Source organism: Motacilla alba, chromosome 20, assembly GCF_015832195.1.
Source record: "Motacilla alba alba isolate MOTALB_02 chromosome 20, Motacilla_alba_V1.0_pri, whole genome shotgun sequence".
Lineage (NCBI taxonomy): Eukaryota > Metazoa > Chordata > Aves > Passeriformes > Motacillidae > Motacilla > Motacilla alba.
The window spans coordinates 8154769-8179743 of NC_052035.1; the positions used below are offsets into that span (position 1 = coordinate 8154769).

The 24975-nt window shown below is 47.6% G+C and overlaps 1 protein-coding gene across 4 annotated transcripts; it reads right to left on the reverse strand.

Moving 5' to 3' along the window:
• Nucleotides 1–330: 330 nt before the first annotated feature.
• On the reverse strand, nt 331–24790 carry CSNK2A1 (casein kinase 2 alpha 1). Of its 4 annotated transcripts, XM_038158698.1 has the most exons (14): nt 23513–23657; nt 11673–11866; nt 10546–10657; nt 9573–9674; nt 9111–9161; nt 8358–8417; nt 7661–7744; nt 7157–7267; nt 6248–6349; nt 5247–5347; nt 4395–4543; nt 3040–3126; nt 2232–2384; nt 331–1382 (listed from the first exon to the last, which is right to left on the reverse strand). In XM_038158698.1, the coding sequence occupies exons 2-13, from the start codon at nt 11771–11773 to the stop codon at nt 2269–2271; spliced, it is 1176 nt and encodes a 391-aa protein (XP_038014626.1). In that variant the 5' UTR covers nt 11774–11866; nt 23513–23657; the 3' UTR covers nt 331–1382; nt 2232–2268. The 4 variants fall into 4 exon arrangements, with proteins under 4 accessions (XP_038014626.1, XP_038014627.1, XP_038014625.1 ...); XM_038158699.1 differs by lacking the exon at nt 23513–23657 and adding an exon at nt 24636–24790 and having other exon boundaries at nt 1043–2384; XM_038158697.1 differs by having other exon boundaries at nt 1043–2384.
• Nucleotides 24791–24975: the final 185 nt, after the last annotated feature.

Genomic DNA, 24975 nt, shown 5'->3' on the forward strand with positions numbered 1-24975 from the left:
GCAAAAGCCCCGTAACCCCTCCGCACTCCCCGGGCAGCGCTCGCAGACACCGCAGCGGGACAGCGAGCGGCCGGCGCTCCTGGCAGGGCTCGGCGAGGCCACAACGCTCCTTCCGTGCAGCCTTGTGCGAGGGCTGACAGGCACTGGGGCCATCCACCACTCCCAGTTTCCTCTTCCATTCTTATCCTTACGCAAACCTCCCTTGCTTGGAATAACGAAAGAACTGGGTAAGATGTCCTGCATAGCTCAGAACCAGTGCAAACAAGCTGTATTTTGTCATACTGGGTGCTTTTACGGTACAGCACATTGAGGTAACAGTCAACACAGTCCAACTTTCACATCACTTTAGGATATAAAAGATTAAGTACAATGGATTTCCACTGGATGAAGGCATGGAGGAGAAAGCTATCCTGTTGTATGGGAAAAACTTCATCTCCCTGCTGGCAGTCCTCACAGAAAGGGGCAGTGTTCCACGTCCCATAAATCAGTTTAATCCAGCGCGCACGCCCCATCCTAAAATTAACTAAGCAACGTGGAAGCACGTGTCCATCCTCTCCAAAGAACAAAGGAGGGACGGGTGCCTGGGACAGGCCAAGGCGTCAGCACCCACCGAGGAACGCGAAGATCACTCAATGTCCACGGGAACAACTGCTGCAATGGCTTTGGGATGAGAGGTCACTGAGAGGGACAGGTGCCATTGTGCCTGCAGCCACACCAGCTGAGCCAGCCTAGCATTAAGTGACTGAAAACAAGTCACAGAAATCCAGTGAGTTGCAACAGGCAAACAACTAAGAATTGGTTCATCATCTCAATTCCCCACCATCACGGCTGAGACAGAAGAGGAGGGTTTTTTGTTATGGCAAAAGATCCTTCTCCCAGGAGATACTTTGGCTTTGTGACATCTGTGTAAGGCTTCTCTGCACTGCTCCCCATGGGTGTGACAGGGACATGGCCTGCCCAGGGCACATGTGGCTGTCACCACTCCTGTGTCAGTGTATGACCACCCCAGGGAGGCCTCTACACAGGGAACTTAAATCTAACCTCGATAAATAAAACCAAATGTTTATTTACACCAAAGAATTCCAACACTGGATCTTTCACATATGAAGGACAAAGTATATATACACAGCAAGGGGTAGCAGGGCTGTAACAAGGGTGCTTTTCCGTTGTCAATGATAATATTTGTCCACAATTACTGATCTACCATTTCAGTTTAAGTTAACGTCTCCTGGCTCCTTCCTCTCAGTGCATATTTACAAGACTGTGAGGTAACTGGTATTCTCACCACATGGCACGTGAGGGAGGGGATGGTGGGTGAAGATGTGGGATCGGACTTGGCGCAGTCTGATTTTTCCAGCTTTAAGTAGCCACCAGCTCGAAACCTATAGAAACAATTTAAAAACAATATACCCAATAACAAATTAATTCCAGAGATCCAAGCCAAGCAATGGCTGGAAGAACCCTCCACGAGAAAGGGGCTGATGAGAGCAGGGCTTACTCTACAGGAGCACCTGTCTCAGGAGGTGCCAAGGACTCCAACTGGATCAGTAACTTCATTTTAAAGACTAAAATTACATGCAAGGGGTGAGTTAGCATTCTGGCTGACTCCTAAGGAGACATTATCCAATCCAATTAGGGTTTTGGACACTATCTGCACTTACTCCTTTAAAGCTTATCCCACCTCTCCCTACTGGAATTGTCTCCTCAGTGTACCCTGGCTGGGACATATGCAGGACATGGGGTTCAAGTGAGTGGTACTTTAAGAATCCCCTCCCCTGCCTCATGAAGACTTGGTTTGGTAGTCTCTGGAGAACAGCACAATCCCCCAAGGCTTGTGGAGGAATAATGGTGGGAACGTGAAGAGAAGAGATTTCCAGCAGGATGCAAGAGCTTGGAAATGCTGTTGATTCATCTTTGTTATTACATGAAGAGTTGTTTTGTTGTTTTGTTTGCTTTTTTTTTTTTTTGGGAGGGGTGGGGGGGGGGGAAAGAAAAACTGTCCAAGAAGTATTCCATCTGTAGGTATTTTCAGGGAATCCCCTGAGTTACGAAAAGTTCAAGTAAAAAAAGAAAAATCAGCCTATAATAATTTTGTATATAATGACTGAACTACTATAAATCCACAAGCAACAGTTCAGACACGGTGTCTCCAAAGCGTTCATCCCCTCCCTTCCCCTGCCAGGCACGAGCTGCGTCCTGAGGAGAGGTGGAGGGGGAAACCTCTTCCCCACCTGACTCAGCTCAGGCAGCAGGAGACTGAGCCCGTCACTACTGCTGGGCGCCCGCAGCAGCTGGAACCGGCATCCCCAGGGTGGTGGTGGCAGAGATGACGGGTGAGCCTGCTAGAGGTCCAAGGGGTGAAGGTGTTGGCACTGAAGAAATCCCTGGAAGAGAGACAGGTAAGCAGGAATTAGAGTAAAAGCAGCGCACTGCTATCCAGGACAGCTCCTGAAGTCAAGTGGGAGCTTTGTGGGTCAGCTTACGTTTTCGGAGCTGCCAAAATTAATTAAAGAGATAAAAGATCTGTCACTATTCTCTGCAGCTCTGGGAAGGGCACAGATTTGCACACCCCTCAGTGTCACTGATGGGCAGAGATGTGGCAGGATCACAGAACGGTTTGGATTGGAAGGAACCCTAAATCTCCTCTTGTTCCACCCCCCCTGCCATGGGCAGAGACACCATCCATGAGACCAGGTTGCCCCAAGCCCCGTTCAACCTGGCCCTTACACAATTCCAGGGATCTGACAGCCACAGCTTCTCTGGGCAGCTTGTGCCAGTGGACTGTCCTTCAAGCTGCTGCCAGAAAATCAACTGCAAAGAACTTCTTAAAATGAGACCAGAAAAACAGGTCAGGCTGCCCAAGGCCTTACTTATCAGACTCTCCCACCCACTTTGCAGCTCTCCTTACCCTCGTCCCCAATCCTGGGAGATGACCCAACACTGCCCTGCCAGCTGAACTCTCCCTCCCGGGTCCTCCCACCCATCCCACACATACAAATGCTTCAGCACCCCAAGCCAAGGAGAGGTGACAGAACTGACCTGACATCATGCTCGCACTGCTGACAGGAGTGCTGCCACCCGGCAGGTTGGACGAGCCCATCCGAGCCTGGTCTTTCACAATGGGGTCTAGGAAGAGCACACTACCAGTAAGTGCCGTGTTGCCAGAGCTGCTGAGGCACACAGACTGCCTGTGGCCTCTCTGCTCAGCCAGTCCTGGCACTCTGCCTGTGTCAAATAACATCAACCAACATCGACTGAAATACAGACATTTCCACCAATGCCAGGGGAAAGCACTCAAGAAAGTACCAAGGTCACATGATATCAGGGAAAGTCAGCTAAATTATGTGATTTGAGGTTCAGCAGGACTGTCTGACAGGAAAAGACAAAGGTTATTATGGCAAAGTTGATCCTTCTGTGCTAAGCAACTGTGTAATTGCAGAAAGCCAAACCCAGAATATGGGTGTAGCAAGCAGAAAGATTATCACTGATTACAATCACGTGTCACATCTCTATACACATCTTACATCTCTGTCAGCTGTCAGGTGTGTCACTAGAACTTGTTGTCCATGAGATGATCACAACTTACTAACATTTCATTTTCAGCTGCATGTAAATAAGGCTCTCACCGGAACAGGGACAACCCCTTCCTGCCTCCCAGGCCTTCTGTGTCAGACAAGGGAATTCCAAACTTTGCTGAGCTCAGCACTATGTGTATCTTTTTGTGGACACAACTTAATGAACTGTTTGTCCAGCTCTCACATTCCAAGCTACTGCATTCTCTAACGCTCATAATACTTGCAAAACATTTCCCTCGGATTTTTCCAACAGATCAACAGTCTGTTAATTACAGGGGTCCCTTCAGCAGCAGCTAAAAAAACCCCAAAACCAAACCACCTGAGCAAATATTGACATTATGCATTGTTGCAGCTGCTTCAAACCCCTAGATATCAATACCTGTGAAAAACAGCAACAACTTAAAAGCATTTACTAGTGAAAGTAACATTTTTGCTTGCAAAATCAAGACTTGAATATGGCAGTAGCTAAGCAATTTAGCAACAGAAGGAGTTAAAATGCCTGTTTATCAACAAACCAGAATTCTCTGGGTTTATCCAAACAGAGGAATCCATGCACACCTGCAGAAAGCAACCCCAAATCATGTGATTTAGGTGACTTTCCTTGATATTATTTGCTGATTCATGGGCCTGACACAGGCACCCAACACTGATTCCTTGGCTGGTGGAGGTGGCACACAGAGACCAGCAGCCTCAGCTCCAGCACAAATATTTGCAGACCAGGCTTATATCATTGTTGCCATTCTCGCTTCCCATCTGCACAAGCCATGGGAACAGAGATTTCCCAGAGGCAGAACTCTCAGGACAGCAGCTGATACTTACAGAAGTAGGGGTGTTCCATGGCTTCTCTTGCTGTGAGTCGTGACTGGTGATCGTATCGCAGCAGCTTGTCTAAGAAATCCAGAGCTTCTGGACTCACCAGATGTTGGTTCTCGCTGTGGACAAAGCGCTCCCATCGCTTACGGGAGTGTCTGCAGGAAAACAGACCCAAATCAGGCCAGGCAGGGGACAGTGATGCCAAAACCCGTTTCTTAAGGAGCAAGAGCTGTGACAGATGTCCAGCCCTGAGGGAGGTCACTGCTCTGTGCAGCAGCCGCGGGACTGAGACGTTCCAGAACACGAAGCAGTGTCACTGTGTCTCCACGCGGTGGCACAGCAGCCACAGCCCCAGCACAGCCACCTCGGCCACCTCAGCCCCTGCACGGCCCTGCCGTGACCCAGACAGCAGCAGGACTAATGCTCAGAATGGATTACAGGCCTAGAATTGCAGGTTCTGTCATCTCTTATGCACCTGAGTTCCTTTAATTTTAGTCCCACTATGAGGGGGAAAAAACCATATAAATTCCATCTTTAGCAGCACCCGACTTTCTGCACTCTAATGCTGAGAAACACCATTTTGTTCTTTTCCCTCCAGACTAAAGAGAGTATTTGCCCTTCATGCTTTCTGCTCCAGCAGCTCCTTTATTGCCTGAATGACATTTAAAAATCTTTCCTCAGGTCTGTTTCCATATAAAGGACTACAGAAAGCACTGGCAAAAGGGACCAAAGGCACAAAGTGTCAGTTCTCCAGAATCCTGGCTCTGATTTCTCCCACAAATTTTTGTTCATTTCAAGGTCTGTTGACAAAGCTGTAACTGTCTGGATCTACTTAAGAGACTCCAGACCTTGGCTCACCTGCCCAAAATGTCATTGAAACGTGGATCCAGCTCAATGTTGTATTTGTCAATGTAGTCATACAGATCTTCTGTCCCCAGAACCTTGGCTATCCTCACCAGCTGGGAACAAACACAAAAACAAGTCACTGCTGTGAAGGTATGATAATACCAGAGCCTGCATGAAGATATAGCAGCACGTTCCCATGGGAGCTGGAACCTGATCCCAGCAGTATGAATCAGAAGCCACAAGGTCAGCCTGTGGCTCTGGCTTCCCCAGCCACACAGTCCCAGGCATCAGGAACATGCCTCCACTCACAGCTGGAGCTCAGTACCCCAAGGCAGCCAGGAGGGAGCCACAGACCCTAAAATCTCTAAAACCTGAGACCCTGTAACACTACTTTCCTTAGCAGCATGAAAATATTCAAAACCAACAGAGGGGAAGGCAAGAATAACTGGTCAAAAAAGCAGAAAACTCTGGATCCTGCATGTGAAAGGTAAAGCACCACCCCAGAGGGCTCCAGAAAAAAAGGTTTGAGAATGGAAGGTCCTTGTTCCAGAATATTTGCATGGCAGTCACATGCTGAGCATGTGATAAAAGTTAAAAATAAAAATTTTGGCCCAAAGGCAACACATCAAAGATTTCAGAATCTGTATAAACCTGTACCAAATTCAGTTTCTATACAGAGTGGGGGAAGAGTGAGTAGTGGCAGGGGCTTTCCACATAACATAACCTCAGGAACAGCCAAACTATGTACTAGAACACACCAGCCTTAATATAACTATTTCTACAGCTTTTCCCAGACACCTACTGAGGAGCTCCTAAGTACAAAGCTCTATAAATCCATTTCTATTTAATTGGTTACATAATCTTGCACACTTGAGAAAAGGAATGTGGCTTCAAACTGAGTTAAGAAGCCATTAGAGAAAGGCTTAAAAATTCTCTGGATGACTTGATAGAAGCCGAAGCAGGAAACCTTCATGGTGCTAAGAGAACAGACATTGTACATGACCAGCTCTCACCTGATCATAGTTGTCATGGCCATGGAAAAATGGCTCCTTTCGGAATATCATACTAGCCAACATGCAACCCAAGCTCCACATATCCAGACTGTAATCATACATCTGTACAAAACCAGAAGGACAATTCAATTTCTAATGAATTAAGCAGAACAGACCTCCAAAACTAACAGGGTTCCCCCACCCCGCCAAGGTGATATGAACACAGCCATGTCGTGCTGGAAACAAATTCAACTACCTTCATGTATCTTCATCCCTAAAGCACTGTTCAGCTCAGTGTTCCAGTTACTCAAACTGGGATACAGCAATTAGCAGGACAGCAGGTATCCTAATTCCATCCCTGTCTGGCAGGATATTAAAAATCAGAGCTTCTGTTTTCACTGCAGACTCCAATATTATAAACCACTGAGAAATGTGTTGGGAAAGGAAGCATTGGAACAAACAACAAAAGGTGTGGACTCCCCAGGGTCCATGGACAGGTGAGGATGTGCCTTTTTCCAGAACCAGCATGGTCTGAAAGTCACCAGGAACACTGTGATTTCCATAATGCAAACTGCCATCAGATAAGGGGATGCTTTTATAGCTTAATTTAGAAGTTCATGCAGTACTTGCTGTTCCCACAGGGGCTTTGTTTCATTTCTGTACCTTACTGCAAACACAGCCTTGCTAAAAAATATTCAACATTTGTATTCTAAGATCCATAATGATAGTTTTGCAGCTCTTCCTCAGGTCCTGAGACTACTCATTTGTTTCTTTCATTCAGTGGCCTTATGGCCACTGCTTTCTGCCATACATTTTGGAACAGACTATCTTTAGTTTCAACTCTCTAGACATCTGAATTTTAGATATATTACCTTGAAATGGCACTGACTTTCCATATATAAGTCAGTAAGAAGTCCTGGTAACTCTTACCTGATAATCTACAAGAAGTTCAGGTCCTTTGAAATATCTGGAAGCCACTCTGACATTGTACTCTTGGCCAGGGTGGTAGAATTCAGCCAAACCCCAGTCTATTAGTCTAAGCTAAAAATGGTAGAAAACAAAGAAAAAAGGCTCAAGGGATGCTCCAGCTTACCACTGGCTAAATGACACTGGTGAACTTAGTATGAATTTATTATATTAAGTCTTCCATTTTTAATTAATTTGATCAGTGTCTGGTTACATATTCTCCCCAAACCCGTATCACCAAGCAATCTAAACACCTCTCCTTACAACCCTGCCTGTGGGTTACATGTGACCAAGTAAAGCCTCAAAAAGCAGTACAATATTCTCATTTTACACTTGTCCACACCATGAGAGCAGAGTCCCCCTCAAAGAGGGCTGCTAGTACCACTAACACAGGTGTACCCAAAAGGGATCCCAGTTTGCCAAGAGAAAAGCAGGACCCCTCCCTGCCCCCCAGCCACCCCACACTACCTTTCTGTGCTCATGGTCAATCATGACATTGTGAGGTTTGACATCTCTGTGCATGATTCCCATGCTATGGCAGTAATCTAGAGCCTGCAGGTGAAAGGAAACAGATGCTGGAGTCACAAAAATGTGTCAAGTTAACCATATTCAAAAGTATTTCCACACATATCAAGTCTAACTAGATGACAGGACTGTCCAGTGTTAGATCCTGGGCTAGACTCACTGATCACAGAAAATGCTTCCAGACCCCTCTCTCAAAGGGAGATCCCAGCAACACAAGTGTCTTTAGTTTACTTCATGTGCTTCCTCATAAAAATCGGAATTTCAGAGTCTCTAACAGCACTAATGATCACACAAGCCTCCTTTCTCCAGACTCCTAAGGAGAAATTACTTAGTTCAGAAGTATGCATGAAGATATTTGACTCACATTATGCCTGAGCACAGACCCAGCCAGTAACAGCTCAGTTTTCTTTTTTCAGAGGCTACATGTACTCCTGATTTAGGATTTTAAGCTATCTCAATGTACCAAAATGCTGAAAAACACATACTGACTTGATATTTTTTCTGCCCAATTCTTCCATGGACTCTTCTTTCCTTAGTGATATGATGTCACTATCATCAGTGACACAAGAACCACCTCTACAGGATTAGCTGAGAGCAAATACTGGAAATAAACCAATAAAACAGCAAAACACCAACTTACCTTCAAAATCTCATACATGTAGAATCGAATATCATAATCTGTTAATGTCTGGTATAATTGCTGTGGGACACAAACACATCACGTCAGTGTTCAACATCCAAAAACCCCTGTTCTGGGCTGCTGGCATTCTCCAAACCCATTTGAAGGTATAGTCTGAGTTTCTCAAGTCACTCTGATCCCACACCTGACTCTGATCAGTCTGTTCCTCTCCCTTTGCAAACCCCATACATAGTTCACTTCCAGCTCTGCTCAGACAGCACATGCTGGCTCCTGTCACCGTCTCCCTCTGGTTGTACCCACCCAGCCCAAGCACGATGGATGGCATTGCACAGCCTTTCTTTTTCTGAGGCAGGTCAGTATGAAGGGACAAAGAAACATTTAAATCCCCATTCCCAGGAGTATGGAAGGCCACAGAAACAGCTGTCCATATTTAAAGTGGTTCCAATAAACAGTTGCACACATAAAAGCCAAAGGCCTCAAAAACACAGGCACTGATGGGCCACAAGGTAACAGATTCATTTGCTGCCAAGGTTAAATACCTCTTGGAATCTGCATTCTCATCTTGTAACTTTTGTGGCAAAATGGTACTGATGGGCTAATTATAAACTTCTGTCCCAACTCATTTACCTTTAAAGCATTTCCTATGCTTTTAAAGGTAGGAAATGCCTGTCCTATGTACTTTCCCTTCCCCAGAAAGACAGTATGAGTGGTTTTCAAACACAAAAAAAAAAGAAGTCACATCCCACACTGTACCTTAAAGTCTGTGTTGTTTACATGTTCAAAAACCAGAGCGGGTGTTCGAGACTGAAACAGAAAAAAGAGCATTCAGCCATGTTAAGTTATGTTTCCACTTAGGACAGTGAATTACATAGTTTCTACTAAAACTGCACAAAATCCCTCTGCCTTGGACATATTTATGATTCCCCTCAGACAGAGCAGAGCCTAAGCCCACAGCCTCCAGCAGCACTGTTTGCAGAGTGAATTAACTTGTCTCAGCTCACTGGTATCTCTTCCTCACAGAGTGAGGGGCTGGAGGGACCTGTGGGGGAAGGGCCCTCTAAAAGAAGTTTATCAGATTAAGAGCTGATCTGATCAGTCAATTCAAAAGCAGGATTTAAGAGCAGGGGAAAATAAAAAGCCAGGTCAGAGCTGAAATCAAACAGAGCAACTTCACCCTTAACCCCAGTGTAGCCCTTGAGTTTCTCCCTTACTCACCACAGGATCTTTTACTATATCTGCAAGGGTGATTATATTGGGCCCGCCTCGCAAGTTCTCTAAGATCTTGATTTCACGCTTGATTTTCTTCTTTTTAACAGGCTGAAGAACAAAAACCCAAAGTGTAAGATAAAGCCCTGCAGTAAAGTGAGGCTAATAGCTCAACACCCAGGTGACTGCAGATCAGCAAAATATATTGAAACATTTGCAATTTAACCCGAGTATGCATCACACCAGTAAGGGCTCAAATATCTGCTGTCTCCTTTCTAACCACACAACTCTGACAGCTACAGACAATAATTCCAAGTGAAGGAGAGGCTGGAAGATGGCAATTTTTAAAAAAGCTCTCTGAACATAATCTGATAGGCCAAGAGGGAATTGGCCTCAAGTAATGCCAGGAAAAAAATTCTTCACAGAAAGGGTTGTCAATACCTGGAACAGGCTGCTCCAGTGGTGAGGACACCATCCTTGAAGAGATTTAAAAGATGTGGCACCTGGGGACATGAATGCTGGGGTGTTGACTGGACTTGATGATCTTTGAGTGCTTTTCCAACCCAAACGGTTCTGTCATACCCCAAGACTTCCTAACTGGCACGTGGCAAATGTTTAACTACGAGAAGTTCATGGGCTACTGGAGGGTCACTAAATGAAGGGCAAGGCCATGACAGCCTGCCAGGGCACCAGCACTTAGAGAAGCTGAGAATTTTGTACTCAGCTGCTGAAATGTTGCTTAGTTCCAAGTAAAAAGGTGTTGCACATCAGGGATTCCTTAAGACAGAGTCTAATTCCTTACAGGCAGAGATCTGACTTAACTCAGGGTTTATATCAGGAGGCTCAAAACGATGGCCTGTTTCACTGAGTGACACTCCAAAGCCAGGCTTGAAGGATTTCAGTTTTAGAACATCAAAAAGCCCTTTCTGGCCTCCTGATCACCTCCAGACAGATTTTATCTTTTGCCCAATCCCCAGCTCACCTTGAGAATTTTAACAACTACTTTTTCATTATTTGTAATGTTGATGGCTTCAAATACTTCACTGTATTTGCCTCGGCCTAATTTTCGAACTAGCTGGTAGTCATCTTGATTTCTGTGGAGAGAAAAGGTTAGAGTTTCAAAGGGCTCAGTCATTTCCATCACAATTTATAACTGCTCCTTAACACTCAATCACTGCCTCACTTCACAGACAAAGGGGATTAACCAGTGCCTTACCTCTCCTGAACTGGATGATTTAAGAACTAGGAGAGAAACAGGGAGCTTCTATTTGCCCAAGAGATTCAAGCCAAAAGTATGGATTGAAAGCCCAACTATGTATTTCAGCATGAGCAAACTTGAACTATCCCTTCTCTCTATACTTGGAAGCTCCATTTTTCCTTGTATAATGCTGGTAAAATTCAACAAAGCCAGTACGAGGAAAAATCTAAGTGCAAGGCTGTTTAAAAACAGTCTGGGCACAAAGCAGCACTTATGCTCAGACGACTGTGTACATTCCAGCAACTGGGAACTGCACAGCTGAGGGCAGACTCTGTCTGGGCCCTCCATATCCCAGCAGGAACGCAGAGCTATGAAGCTGCCACCACTGCTGTCTGATTCTGGGACACTTTAGTCATGAGCTCAATTTAGACACCTCCTTCCTTCAAAGAGAAGCAGCCACGTCTTTTCCAGGCACTCGCAGAGAGCTGAGCAACAAGTCATAAAATAGCATGTACCTATTAAAGTCTGTGGAGTTTCTTCACTTATCCAAGTCAGCAGCAACTTCAGTTTGAAAGTCTTTTCATTTCTTTTCAGCCCTGCATTCAGGACTGTTTGGATTGTTTCAGAAATAGATTTTCTTCCCTCTGAAAGGGGATGTTTTTCGACTACCTGGCAAAACTTCTTCAAACTTTTAAGGAAGCTGCTATAAATGTTCTTCCACAACTGGGAATTTAAAAGTTTGATAAGAAACACTTTTCTGAAGAGAAGTTGTGATCCTTTCCCTTGCCATCTGCCAAGAAGCATGAAAAAGCCTCACGCAGCACAGCTGCCTGAACTCCCCAAGTACCACTAGGCAGGATCCACAGGGGTTGATCCTGCTGCAGGGACATCCAGAGGCAGCCCAGACTTACCCCCACTCAACAACGTGAGACTCATAGTCCCAGTACTCCCGGGGTCTGTGTGTGTTCACATCCGTGTAAACTCTGGCCCTGCTCGGCACGGGTCCCGACATATCAGACAGCTTGGCAGGCGGAAGCGAGATGTGAAATCAGAGGCGAGCTGGTCTGCAGTGCTGACAGAGGAGAAAGGCCTCAGATTCCTCCACCTGAAGACAGAACATAAACCAGAGGTTAAATTCTCAAGGTACTTTTAAAGTATTTAAGTTAATCATTAAAAGCTGCTGCAAAGGAGAGACTGGAGCCTGCCCAGCCACAGGCCTGGGACTTCTTGAAAGCCACTTGTCTGCTCTCCCTCACACAGGACTGGCAAAGCAACATGCTGACCTGGTAATTTTCAGCACCGTGTTTCCAGCTGCTGGTTGCAGAGGTAACTTTCCAAAAGGAAAGAATGCCATGTGCTCTGTATCTGCGGACAGATCCCCTCCTTTCAACTCCAGATTGAAAGCAACAGCCACAGGCTGCAATCTCATCCCCATCACAAGTCTTGGGCCATCCAATATAACAAAATCAACTTTGCTGAGATGGAAACCATCTTTAGCCACAACTTCCTACAATCAAAACATTAAATCTGACTGTCCAAAAGACAGCAACATCTGTGTTGGATTATGATGCTTTATTCAAACATGAAAGAAATGCACTGCTGCAAGGGTCTGAAGATGTTCTTTGCATTCTGCTTGCCCAAAGTACCTCCAATCCTTCCTCTTTCCAAGGCAATTTTTGCAAAGCCTCTGATAAGTTTTATCAGTATTGAGACTGGTCAAAACCACTCAAAAGAAAGTTACTGTATGTCAGGGACAAACACTGCATCTTTATCCTATATGTCCGAATACTTTATAATCCAGATCTGAATATTTAGGACAGCAGTAACTCTCTACAGTTTTGTATCAGTATTGTCCTACCCAAGATAAATGTGGTGCCTTTACATGTCTCAAAACTTTCACTGTGGTAAGTTAACACCCTTTTAGATGTTTAAATACAAGAATCTCCTTGTCAGCTTTCAAAGTTAAGTTACAAGAAAGGGAGCTGGTCTGGAGCAGGGAAGAGCACTGTTGGGTGTGCAGCAGCACGTGGCAGGGCCATCCAGCCCTGTGTATGTGCTCAAACAGTGGGCAACGCTGTTATCTAAACCAATACACTTATTTGCTGTGCCAATCTTATCCCTTCATAGAAAATGGGCAACTGCCAGACTGCAGAAGGAAGTAACAGCCCCATTAATCACACAATAATGAGAAAGACCAAGAAATCTGCTCGGAGCAGTTGGCTTAAGCTACTAGGACACGTCACAACAGAAGAAAACTCTAGAAGCAAAATCCTGCTCTACAGGCAGAGTCGTGTTTATTTGAGGTCTGCAGCACTACAGCTCCTGTGAGGACCCAGCAACACCCACTGGCTGTGAAGATGGTGGAGGACCTGGGGGACACAGGTCTGATGTCCTCCACTGTGTCACACTACCTGACCAGCAGCTGGTCGTGCTTCCAGAGGCAGAAGTGCATGCACGGGCTCTCTGACATGGACAAAGCCTCCTTAGGTGGGACACAGCTCAGCAAGGGGATATTTTTTGACCTACTGACACACAAATGATGTTGGTGGCAGCATCAGGTAGACAGGGCTGCAGTAATCCAGTCCTAAGGATAAACAGGGACACAGCACTATCCCAAAATCCACTATGGAAGGGTGACTGAGGCCTCAGGCCAACAGAAGAAGGATGAGGCACTTCAGCTGCATGTCCAGCTAATGGAAGAATATGCAGCATTCCTCAAAATATAATAAGTCTATTCCTAGATAAAATGCTAGTGCTCTCACAAAATACAATTTCAGAAGATGAGGCAGCAATCATCTAAGACCTCAAAGCATTTATGTGGCATGACTCAGACACTTAGAAATTAGATGTCCCCAGGCATTACTAGAGCATGCAAGTTTACTAGAACAGTTTAGTACAGTGAAATTTATTAGATTTCAAAGTTCAATCACTGTGTTTGTGTTTCTTCTCACTCCCTGTGCTTCTGGCAGGAGATGCACTGGTCCATTTCCTCTGCCCAATACTCCTTGTGAAGGAATTAACTGAACTTATACATGTCTCAGATGACTTAGCAATTTCAATTTTTAAGCACAATCCAGTATAAATAAAGCACACGTGACTGCTCCCCTCACCCAGCTTAGCAAGATCCGTTTCAGCACAAAAAAAAAAAAAATAAAAAATCAATCACATTATCTAAAGATAGATCAAATTTCAGAGTGGCTATTTTTTGTCACGTAGCTCTAGCCTAGCTCAAGCAGCACATTGTAACAGGCTGCTCAGAGAAGGGCTTTTTCAGGAAATCATCAGCTGCAGCTTCTAAGAATGGCACACAATGTCTATTTACGAGGGTAGGTATTATTGTCTGCTCTTCTTTACACAGGAAGGGGAGAGAATCTGCACAGATAACTAAATTTTAAAGCAAAGAGAGCTACAGACATACACAAACTCACCCTGCCTGAAAGCTGCTCACTCTCTGCTCAAAACTGCCAAGGAATTTGTATAGATTTTTGCCTTCAGTGCCTCTGGAGGGGGATTATTTTGCAGTGGATCCAAGTTCTTTGGCAGAAGGGAATGACACAAATAAGGACAGATAATGGGGACAGGTGTTGACATGCAAGCATCAGTTGAGCCTGCAGTTTTAAAGCAGAAAGATCTACAGCATGAGCAGCAATTGCACCTAGAAAAATGCCCTGAGCTTGTTATAAAAGATGAGTTCTATTTCTGCAGAATCCAAACAAATTTTGTCATTTATTAATTCCTGCATTGATGACAGAATCGTAGAATAATTTATATTGGGAGAGTCTGCTCAACATCATCTCATCAAAGTAGATGTGGTGAGATCAGGGTCCAGTGTAGCTTTGAGCATCTCCAGAAACAACATTAAAACTTTAATTTCTCTGGTAGAGAAGTGTTTAACTAGGAAACAACCATGAGCTTTTAGGCAATGTACCAGAGGTCACAAAGAGAGGAAGACAAAGCTCCCAACCACAGTATGACACGCTGCTCACTGCCAAGGCCTGCCTGTGCAAGGACACAGAGCAGGGCTTCTCAATCAGCCCCTGTGGTGACACCCCTTGGACAGATATCACCCGGAAGGGCTCACGTGACAGCTACAGCAAAGGAACACCACGCCAAACTTTCACTGTTGGCTTCTCCCACGCAGGGCTGTCCTCAAAAATGCCGTTGGAGTATTAACAAACTGATAATTAGCTGATTTCTTACACAGCAGCCTTATCAAGAGGAACCCTGCTCATCCCAGACAAGAACAGAGCCAAACACAGCTCCTGTCCTGCTGACAGACTCCAGGGGAATACCCAGAGCCCCAGCCCAGAGACAAGTAATTGTGCTGCCACCATATAGGAATTTTTTAATTGGAAGGCCTACTAATTAAAAAAGATCTGTTCTTAAAAGTTTGAATTCTTCTAGCAGTAGCCTGTTGTCTGAACAGCTTGGCAAGCTTAGACATTTTGCACCTAAAGTTCAGTAAAATGGTAAAAAGCCTCTGAATGTTCTCTTTGACTCTGATTTTGAAAGCATTTTAATCTAAACCAGTTACAAACCCCCTCAGTTTTAAAAAGGGATGTTATCATCCTTACAATGCACTCTAATTCTAAGGGCAACCATGCCCCATAGAGAATTTGATATTGTGGGAAGGATCCATACTTCCAGCACTTACTCCAATTAGTACAGGAATTTCCTACACCCTCTGTCCTTCCAGATGCATGCACTCAGAGCAAGTAGCAACAAAACACAGTTAAGAAATGCACACAGATTAGTTTCTCAGAAACACACCTACTTCGCCTCTAGTGAAATGTGCATTTTTCTTTTTCCAGTCCAGAATAACTGAGATACCAGAATGATTTTTTTATCCTTTTAAATGGAAATGTTCTTGGCATGGAGCCTCTCTCGAGCAGTTACTCATTCAGAACTCAAAACCTATGAAGTTGCCCCAGTGTGATGCAGCACTCAGACAAGCTCCCAGTGAGGTGAAAGCCAAGAGCTTCCCAGAAGACTGGTGTCCCAAGGAACTCACGAGTGCTATCCGAGTGATGACCTTTGTGGATAAGGTTTAGAGCATAAATAATGTACCCAAGAACACAAACACCGCTTGACACTGGCTTCCCTGTGGATTGCTGTGCACAGCATGCCTTGCCCTCAGTGTGAGCACTGTATTGCCAGGAAGATCCAAGTTCATCCAGAGAGAGTGGAGTGAACCCAGAAAACCTTGTTCAACACCACCTAAAGCTGGTTATTCCCGATGACCCACCTGAACTCTGCTTCAGTGAGCCCGCAGCGGTCCCGCAGGAGCACAACAGGCCCTGAACTGCAGCAAGCTGAACTCGAAGAGCCAAGAAAACATTTCCGTAGCTTTATGAATTCCACACGAGCTCACCTTCCTCTTGAGGAGAAAGCAAAGTGGACAGATTGGCCAAACAGGTCTAGAGACTTTCCTCTCACTTCTACTTTCCCCACGTAAGCTCATTACAGTGGTGATTGTGCCAGCCTAAGACTGTAAACAGGCTGAGACAGCAGCGGGTTTGTTGTGAGAGAAGAAAAGCTCTGTCAGTGGAGAAGAGCAGAATTACAGCGCGGAGTCTGGAACTGAAAGGTTATTCCCCTTCTTTTATCTTCAGCTGCAAGCGAGATGTTACCTTTCACAGCAGAAAGCTTAACCCAGCCTCTAAAATCATGAGTGTAAAATGTGATTTGGGAGGGTGAGCAAGAATTACAATTATCAGATAAAATTGTTGATGATTTCCTTCACATAGCCCTGTAATCCTCCCAGGGAAGCGCCCTCGCTCCTTCAGAGTTTGGAGAATATCTAATACTGGAGAAATACTGAAATTAAAAAATCAAGACATGCCTAAATATTACAGTACTGCCTGCTGGCAGTCAACATCAATCAACACCCAGCTTACTTTTAAAAGAAACAACAGTAATCAACTCCATTAAAAAATATGCTCTATCTCACAAAAGAAACCTGATTTGTGTGCTCTCATGATGCTGAAACTTCAGCAATACCAGTACAGAACAAATGACCTCCAGAAGTCCCTTGCAACCTATATTTTTCTATGATTTTACAGCTAAAATAGAAACAAGCCTGGATTAACAAAATTGACATTTTATATCCTTTCCTGAAGATCATTTCCCTACTAAAGAGAGAACATTGACAGAAAAGTAGATTTTAAAATTTGACTTTAAAAAAAAAGCTTAGCTTTGAAATCAAACTTTTCTCTGGATATTGTTCTGGAACAGCACAGTCTGATTTAACTGCATTTTCCACCAAAATTATTTTCCAGATTTCTTTTAAATAGCTGGTTGTGTTCGACTGTAGAGAAATAACAAATGATAACGTAATGACCTCAACATTCCCTTAAAAAAGAAACATGAACTGTTGTGATTAATTCAAAACAAGACATAGCCAGTCTGCAGGGAAAGCAGTTGACAGGTTTAGTTATACTGGAAGAAACATCTTGGAGAAATTCTGCACTAGAAACATCCTAAATTTAGATTGGCTCTTCCTACATCAGCTCCACTGATTCCTCTCTGAATTCCTCACGATTCCTGCCAATGAAGAAATAATGATCCTCTGTAACGAGGATCACAATCTCTATGGAAGCCACAGGAATGGCTTTACTGTGACTCCATGACACTCTTCACAGTCTTGGGGAAAACTTCACTGTCCCACTTTCCCAACTGGGAAAGCAGCGTGTAACATGTCTGTCACCCTCCAGGATGCCCTGGCAGTGGCTCTGGTGCCACACACTCTCCTGGCAGAAGGTCTGTCATGCTTTGTCTTCCTTTTCGTTCAGATCTTTAACACCTGAATTTTAGCAGAGCTCCCATGAACGCTCTGTGGGTCTCCAGCCTCTCAGCCTGGCTGGGCATCTGTCCTTTGCCAAATATCAGCGCTGGCAACAGCTCTGTGGACCCGGGGCAGAACACTGGGATCACCTCCAGCAGCAGTGACAGGGATTCTATGCAGACAATTTCCCAAGACCATGAGCACTACTATTTTCAGAGCTAAGTTAGTCACCAGCACATGGAGCAAAGCAAAAGACCCCAAAACACAAAGACCCCAAAGCTGGCCTTGGATGAGCCATGCAGCTGCAGAGGGCAGCAACATCAGCCAGACACCCGAGCCCCAGCAGCTGAGCACAGGCTCTGCCTCTTTCCCATGCCTGCAGCTCCTGCCACCGCTCCCAGCATCCATAACCCCACGGATATCCTCACTGCCAGGGCCAAGGACTCTTGACACAACCCGATACAAATGGCTCAACACAACCAGGCACTGCCAAACCAACTTGTCTGTACACACACACCAACCAGAAACCAACGACAAGACTCTTCTGCTTGCACCTCTTCCCCAAACTGACAGTTCAGGCTGAGCAGGGAGCGCAGGAAAGGCAGGGGGATTTTCTTTGGAGGAATATCCCTTCAGGTCTGCCCTAAAGCCAAAGCAATACTTCAACAGGAAGCAGTTCCTTTTTCTTCCAAGAGCACTAACAAAACTACATCTCCTGCTCTTGGAGCTTTGGACAGTATTCCAGTTACCAAAACTACAGTTTCTGAGACCCCAGCAACACCAGGGAACTCTTCCTGGAGGCTCACAAAGGGGAATGTTTCAGCAGCACTATGGGCTGACATCAGGTTCCACTGGCAGCATCCTCTGGAAAGTTCTACCTCCCTAATTGCTGCTAAGTGACACAGTTGTTTTCCTCATTAATTAGTAGGCACAGAGTACTGCCAGGACAATCATTCAGCTGATTTGACTCCTATGCTTCATGTACACAGAGGGATTGAGGCAGAACTCAGAAAACTGACCTGCACCAACCATTTGTAAAAGTTACAGTTTTAATTGATCTGGTCATGCAATTCCTAGGGGCAGGAACAATTACCAGAGCCAAAGGATAAACCAGAGGACACTGCCTGTTACTATTTCTTCAGGAAATTCCTGTGATCAGCTGTTCCATGGAGCAGGCAATGCACCACAAACCACCTCCAGCCCTCAGCCAGCATCGAGCAGGCTCAGCGAGAGGCACCCGGAGCAAACCCCTGCCAGCAAGTGAACTTCTGACATAATTCCCTAAAAATTTATCATTATTAACACAAGATGAAACTAGCTACCACCATTCCAAGAATCAAATGGAAAAAAACCCCCAGCTATTAAACTCCAGCAATCAGCACTCTCCTTGACACCTCACAAGCCCCCAGTAAAGCCGTTGTGCCAAAACTTGTAACTTCATTTGTAAGCTCAGTTGAAATTAATCTAGATGCTGCACAGTGAGGAAAAAGCCCTCTTTTTCCTTCTGGAGTACAACCAAGCGTGGAAGAAAGGCTGGAATTCAGCAGCACACTGGTAACAGATAGAGAAACCTGTGAAAAAGGCTGCAAGAGAAGGAACACTGCAGGAGCTCTTGCTTTTCTAGACTGGAAATTAATTTGTTGTGCGCGTCCACGCTCATCCATTTTCTGAACACTAAAAATAAAGACTTTCTGACAACTCACACGCACATGTGCAAATATGCTCTGAGAAAATGCCTTCTCCAAAGGCTTTGGTAACAACAGGGAGAGGCACCTTTTTGGCTCCCTGGACACACAAGAGGATTTGGGGCCACTTCTTCCCACCACAGGAAGACCTTTCCCACCCAGGGAAAGCAAGTTCTGGCGTGTAATTCTGTATTAGCACGCTGGATTCTCCCTGAACTTGGCTTAATTAAAAGAGGACTAATTTAGCCTTTGGTTGTTCCAGAAGGTGCAAGGGCAGAGCCTACTTCTCAGCAAAAACAGAGTGAGTAACTTCAATTTTCTAGGTCTGCTGTTAACACTTCAGACTGTCCAATGGGAAGCCTGCAGTCAAACTCTTGCCTTGACTCAAAATTGTTTTCCATCTAGCACACAATTTATTCACCACTCACATGGAATAAACGGCCATAATGATGCAGCCATTACAGAGGCAGGAGCTGGACAGCCTGCTTTAGAAACCACCTCCCTGTAAATGGGAACGTTAATTAAAAAATAGAACTCAGTAAGGAGGACATAACCTAAATCTCACAACTCAACTCGGTGGAAAATGAAAATTATTGAAGTTGTAACCTTCCAAATGTGAGTCTGTGGTGGTACCGAGTCCACAAAGAACCCCAAGCTTCCCTCCTGCCCTTCAACCTCCCAAAGCAGCAGCATGAAATGGGCAATAAAACCATCAGAGCTGAGTGAACACAGGAGCAGATGGCACTTGGGCCAGGCTCATGTTGCTGCTTCTCTACTGGACTCCTAAGCAGAAAGTATCCATGAAGCACTGATCCCATGACCACATCAACAATCCCGCTTCTCATCAATCTCTCCTACCAATACGTAACTTTGGCACCTTGATGGAAAAAGGGGCCAAAAACCAGCTTGGAAAAACACTTTACATTCAGCAACAGCACTAACACCAGCTCAAAAAGCTGCAGCCTCCTCTTCCAAGCAGTTTTTTCAGGTTCAAAGGAGAACTCCCTTTCTCCAATTACATTCTGTAAATTCCAGGGAAGTCAGCTCTTGGAAGCCCCTGGAAGGAGATATCCAAGCTTAGAAAAATTATCCAAGAGCTGTCTTGCAACAAATGTTTGTAGCCAGACTAAGTCAAGGCAGTATTTCCTGATCTTAAAATCTTGGTTTTTTTTTTTTCCTCTCAAGACCCTTATGGGACAATAATATCTAAGATGGCAACAATGTCACACAAAGAGTTCTAAAACAGATATCTTAATGTAAGCAATTCCATAATGGAGGAACGGCGGAGGTGACAGGTCTGGTAACCCAGAAATAAATCCCTGCCTCTTCAGAAATGTGACACGAAATTAATCACACCACCACAATGTCACCCATTTGCTTCTCCTGTCTTCCTTTCGCTTATTCCTCAGAGGACATGAGGAAAGACAAAGAGAAAATTAGTTCTGTAAGGAGAAAATGGAGAAGAAGTGAACTGGAAGTGTAAGGACACCCACCATTTAACAAAATTGGGAAAAGCTGGATACATGTCTCTTTCATGAGAGCAGAAAGTTTCTTTCTCTACAACTCCACGAATCTATAACCACCTTTCAACATCCTGTATACGCTGAGATTCCTACTTCAACACATTCCATGCTGATGAACCCAATCTGCATTACTTGAAAATGCCCCAGATATCAAACTCTAAGTCTTTCCACGTCTCACTGTCAGGAAATGGCATTTTACCAAGTCAATTCCCAATCCCAGGTTTGCGTCTTCATTCTCACATCTCACCAGGCTTTTTCAAGCAAACAAGGACCATTAACTGCCCCTGCACTAACCTCAGCAACCTTAATGTCATGCAACATTCCATGATCCAATTTCCTCCACAGTTGCTAGAACCTACTGCCAATTTTAACATCACTTTTCCAAAGAGCCATATTCCCAACATGCAACAAGCCTCACTTTCCCTCCATCTAGGAACCCAAGAGCCCTGCCAACCAACAAAACCTGTTCTGACCCTCCCACTTGGAAGTGTCTGCTTTCTCCTCCAACATCTACCTCTCACCACATTTGCCCATGCTCTGTGCCTCATCCCCTCGCCCAGGCACATCACCCAGAGCTTCAGCTGCACGAGATTTTGCTTCTTTGCCGCAGCCAAAGCCAAGACTACGCTCCCTTCCTCAACTCCCCACAGTCTGCAGCTGACTCTGCTCGGAGTGCAGGACACGCACACCCAACTCTACCACCACACACGCTGGGAACGAGACAGCCAATTTCACTAACAACAGAAATTATGTTACCAGCTATTGACATAAATCACCAGAGAAAGGTGAAATAACGGAAACTTCTCCCCGTTGGCAAGATGAAAGGAAAGGATCACTGCCCACCACCAAAGATCAGGGAAAGGTCTGGCCCTTTACAATTACAATTCACCTCCCCTGTCTGGAGTCATCCAAAGTGAACAGGGATCCCAGGCACGAGGCACAGGCAGATCTGAGTGCAGAGCACTGCCCGCCCTGCACCTGGGATCAGACATCCCAATCCCAATTTCATCGTCCAGTTACAGACACGGTGTGTGTCCCGCACAGCCTGTGCTGTAGGAACTGGAACATTACCCTAATCCCAGTTTTAGGGCTAATTAAGGAACTGATAAAGCTTCACACTTTCCCCAAATCTTGCCTTGAGTCTTCCCAAGCTCACTCTCTCCTCTCCTAGCAGAAACTTTGCCCTTTTCTACATCACACCAAACCAGCAACCACAGGATGAGTGATTCCTCTGCCCCAGCTGACGATGCACCCAGAATCCACCCTGCATTCACATCCAACACCCAGGCTGGCTGGCAGGATGGCACAAGCCCCAGCTCTGAGTCTGAATAATTTGAGCAATTCTGTTTCAGAAAACAGAGTGTGTTCAAAGAACAAAGAAATCGCTCCCAGCCCCGAGCAGAAATGCTGGGTGTCCACTTGCTTTCCTCTGAACAGCTGCCACTGTGCCCAGTCCCCTCTGGCAGGGGCTCTTCCCAACCCGTGTGTGGAGCGCACCCAGGCCTGAGCTCCCATGAGGAGCCAGGTGAGCACATGGCACAGCTCCCTCCAGGGACATGCATCCAGGCTCAAAGCCTGGCACCAGGGTCAGTGCGAGAGCAGCTCCCCAAGGCCCCAACCCAGGGTCGGGTTTGAGCAACACAAACCCCAAACCATGAGAGACCCCTCGCAGGGGGTACCAGGGCTGGAAGTGACCCACAAAGAACATCGAGGCCAACTCCTGGCCCTGCACAGGACACCGCAGCAATCCCACCCTGCGCCTGAAAACCTTGTCCAAATGCTCCTTGAACTCTGTCAGGCTTGGGGCCATTGCAACAGTTTCAGTCTCCATCCACCCTCTGGGTGAAAAACCTTTTCCTAATATCCAACCTAAACGACCTGCACACAGCTCCATGTCATTCCCCCAGGTCCTGCAACCGATCACCAGAGGCCACAGATCAGTGCCTGCCCCTCCACTTTGCCTGAATAGTCACAATCCAAACTTTATTGGTTTTACCCGAAGCCCTCAGTAAGAAAGAATTAAGTGATCTGACACACATGGGGTTCCATAATCTTATCTTAGCCCTCTCTTACAAACCACATTTCACCAACAGACACACTGCTCTCGGTCCCAAGGCACAATTAACTCAATTACAGCGGGGGCAAGACTGACCACCACTGTTTCCACAGACTGGCGTGGAAAGCCGTGAGAACGACCTTCCCCTCCACCCAGAAAGGCCGAGAACGGAGTCCCTGCGCAGCCGGGGGTGGCAGCGAGCACTAACAGGCCTTTCCGTGCCCCTCCGCATCTCCCCGCTTCTCCGGGCAGGGCGGGGAAGAGGCAAGATCGAACAATTTAGGTAAATAACACCTACACGGCCCGAACATGCGAGCCGCGAGAGCTGGGGGAGGGGAGGCTCCCGTTCCGCGGGGCTCTGCCCTTCCTGCGCGGCCGAGGGCGGCCCCGCACCGGGCTGGGGGCAGCGGGGCGGCCCCTCCACAGCCCCTGCCCGCTCCCCCCGAGGACTCGGAGCCCCTCCGAGGGCAGCAGGCGGCGGGCCGTGCCCTTTCCGCCGCACCGGACCCGCCCGCTCTGCCCGCTCCCCCTCAGCGCCGCCGCGGCCCCACTCTCCTGAGGGGCAGCCGCGGCCCCCCGGCCCACACCGCGCCCGCGGCGGGGGGGCGGAGAAGCTCAGGAGGCGCAGCGGCGTCTCCCCCCCGCCGCCCGCTCCGCCCGCCACCGCCGCGGGGCCCCGCTTGGGCGCCGGAGCCGCCGGTACCTGGCGCGGCCGCTACCGCCGCCGCCGCCGCCGCACACAGACAATATGGCGGAGGCACAAGGCTCGGCCGCCGCCGCAGGGACCAGAGCGAGGCGCGCCGGAAACGGAAACCGCGCGAGCCCCGCCACGCGCGGCGGGGGCGTGCGCAGGGAAGGGTGGAGCGCGCCGCGGGGGGCTGTGGGAGTTGTAGTCCACGGTCGCGGCGGCGGTGCGCGAAGGACGCGGGTTTGTTCCCGTTCCGTGCCCGGGTGTGTCCCCGTGAGCCGCGGGAAGGTGGCGGGGTCCGTGGCGGCGTCCGTGGCAGCCTCCGCAGCGCCGGCGGGAGTCCCGACCGTGAGCGGTGGCCGCTTGGGCCCGGCCCCTCTGCGGGGCTGTGTGCAGGACCCGCCGCCAGGGGGCGACTGTGGCCTGCGGAGGTGCCCGGTACCGGCGCTGCCCCCGGCCCCTCCATCGGCCCCGGGACCGGTCCTTCCGCCGGTCTTTCCCACGCCCTTCCACGGTCCTGTCCCGTCCCTTCCACAGCCCTGTCCCCGCCGTCTTCAGCCTTTCTCTGGCCCTTCTATCAGCCCTTGCCCAGCCCTTCCACCGGCCCGGCCCCGGCCCTCCCAGACCCCGGGGCCGCCGCAGAGCGGTGGGGTCCCGCCCGGCGTGTGGGGTCTGTTCATGGAAGGGGCTTATCCCTCTGCTGAGCCCACTGACGGGCCAGCAACCAGGCCAAGCCTTGACCTAGTCCAGTGCCCCGTGACCTTCTCTTCTTGTCTTTCACCTTTTTAGCCCGATTTCTTGCCGTGCAGCCCAGGACATCACTTTTTCCCCAAAGGACTGGCCGGAGTGAATGGTCCACCGACCCATCTGGCACAGGCTGAGCTGGGGGAGACCCCGAGGTGGGAGGAGAGGCATCCAGGTTCAGCCTGAGCAGGAGCCTGGGCTCATGGCATGCTCGGGCCAGCTGGGGACATGCAGCTCAGGGCTGATCACCGTCCTCCCACCACGTCCAGGCTCTGGCTCGAGCTGTGAGCCAGCCTGGAGGGGAAGGGGTTGTGTTGAGCTACGTCTGCACTCCTTTGACCCCCCCAGATCTCCCCATGCCCTTCAGAAGGGAGCCAGCGTGGCCCCCCCTCACCTCGGCCGATGGAAAGCTGAGCACGGCCAGGCTTCACCCCACTTCCCTCCCGGTGTGGGAGTCTCCCCCAGGGGAGGCCGCTGGCCCAAAGCTCGCAGCCCCTCACCCCGGGTCACTCCCATTAGGTAAAGGAGCAGCTCGTCCTGGCGGGGGTATCTCCCTCTGGCGCTTTCCTTGTATTGTACGGGCCTGGGTCATCGAGGAAATCTTACAGGTCCTTCTGCTGCCGAGTGCTCGCGGGGGAAGCCCGGCCCCCTTCCCCCCATTGTCAGCGGCCGGGCCGTATCCTCGCTCCAAGCCCCGGCCCCTAAAAATAGCTCTTTGTCAGGCGATTGTTCCG

Excerpts from the sequence above, each read along its gene's own strand:
- CSNK2A1 (XM_038158698.1), bottom strand. The coding sequence starts at position 11,773 with ATGTCGGGACCCGTGCCGAGCAGGGCCAGAGTTTACACGGATGTGAAC. Across the intron at positions 10,658-11,672 it reads TCTCACGTTGTTGAGTGGGG|AAATCAAGATGACTACCAGC; the intron begins GTAAGTCTGGGC and ends TTCTCTCCACAG. Across the intron at positions 7,745-8,357 it reads ACATGTATGAGATTTTGAAG|GCTCTAGATTACTGCCATAG; the intron begins GTAAGTTGGTGT and ends TTTCACCTGCAG.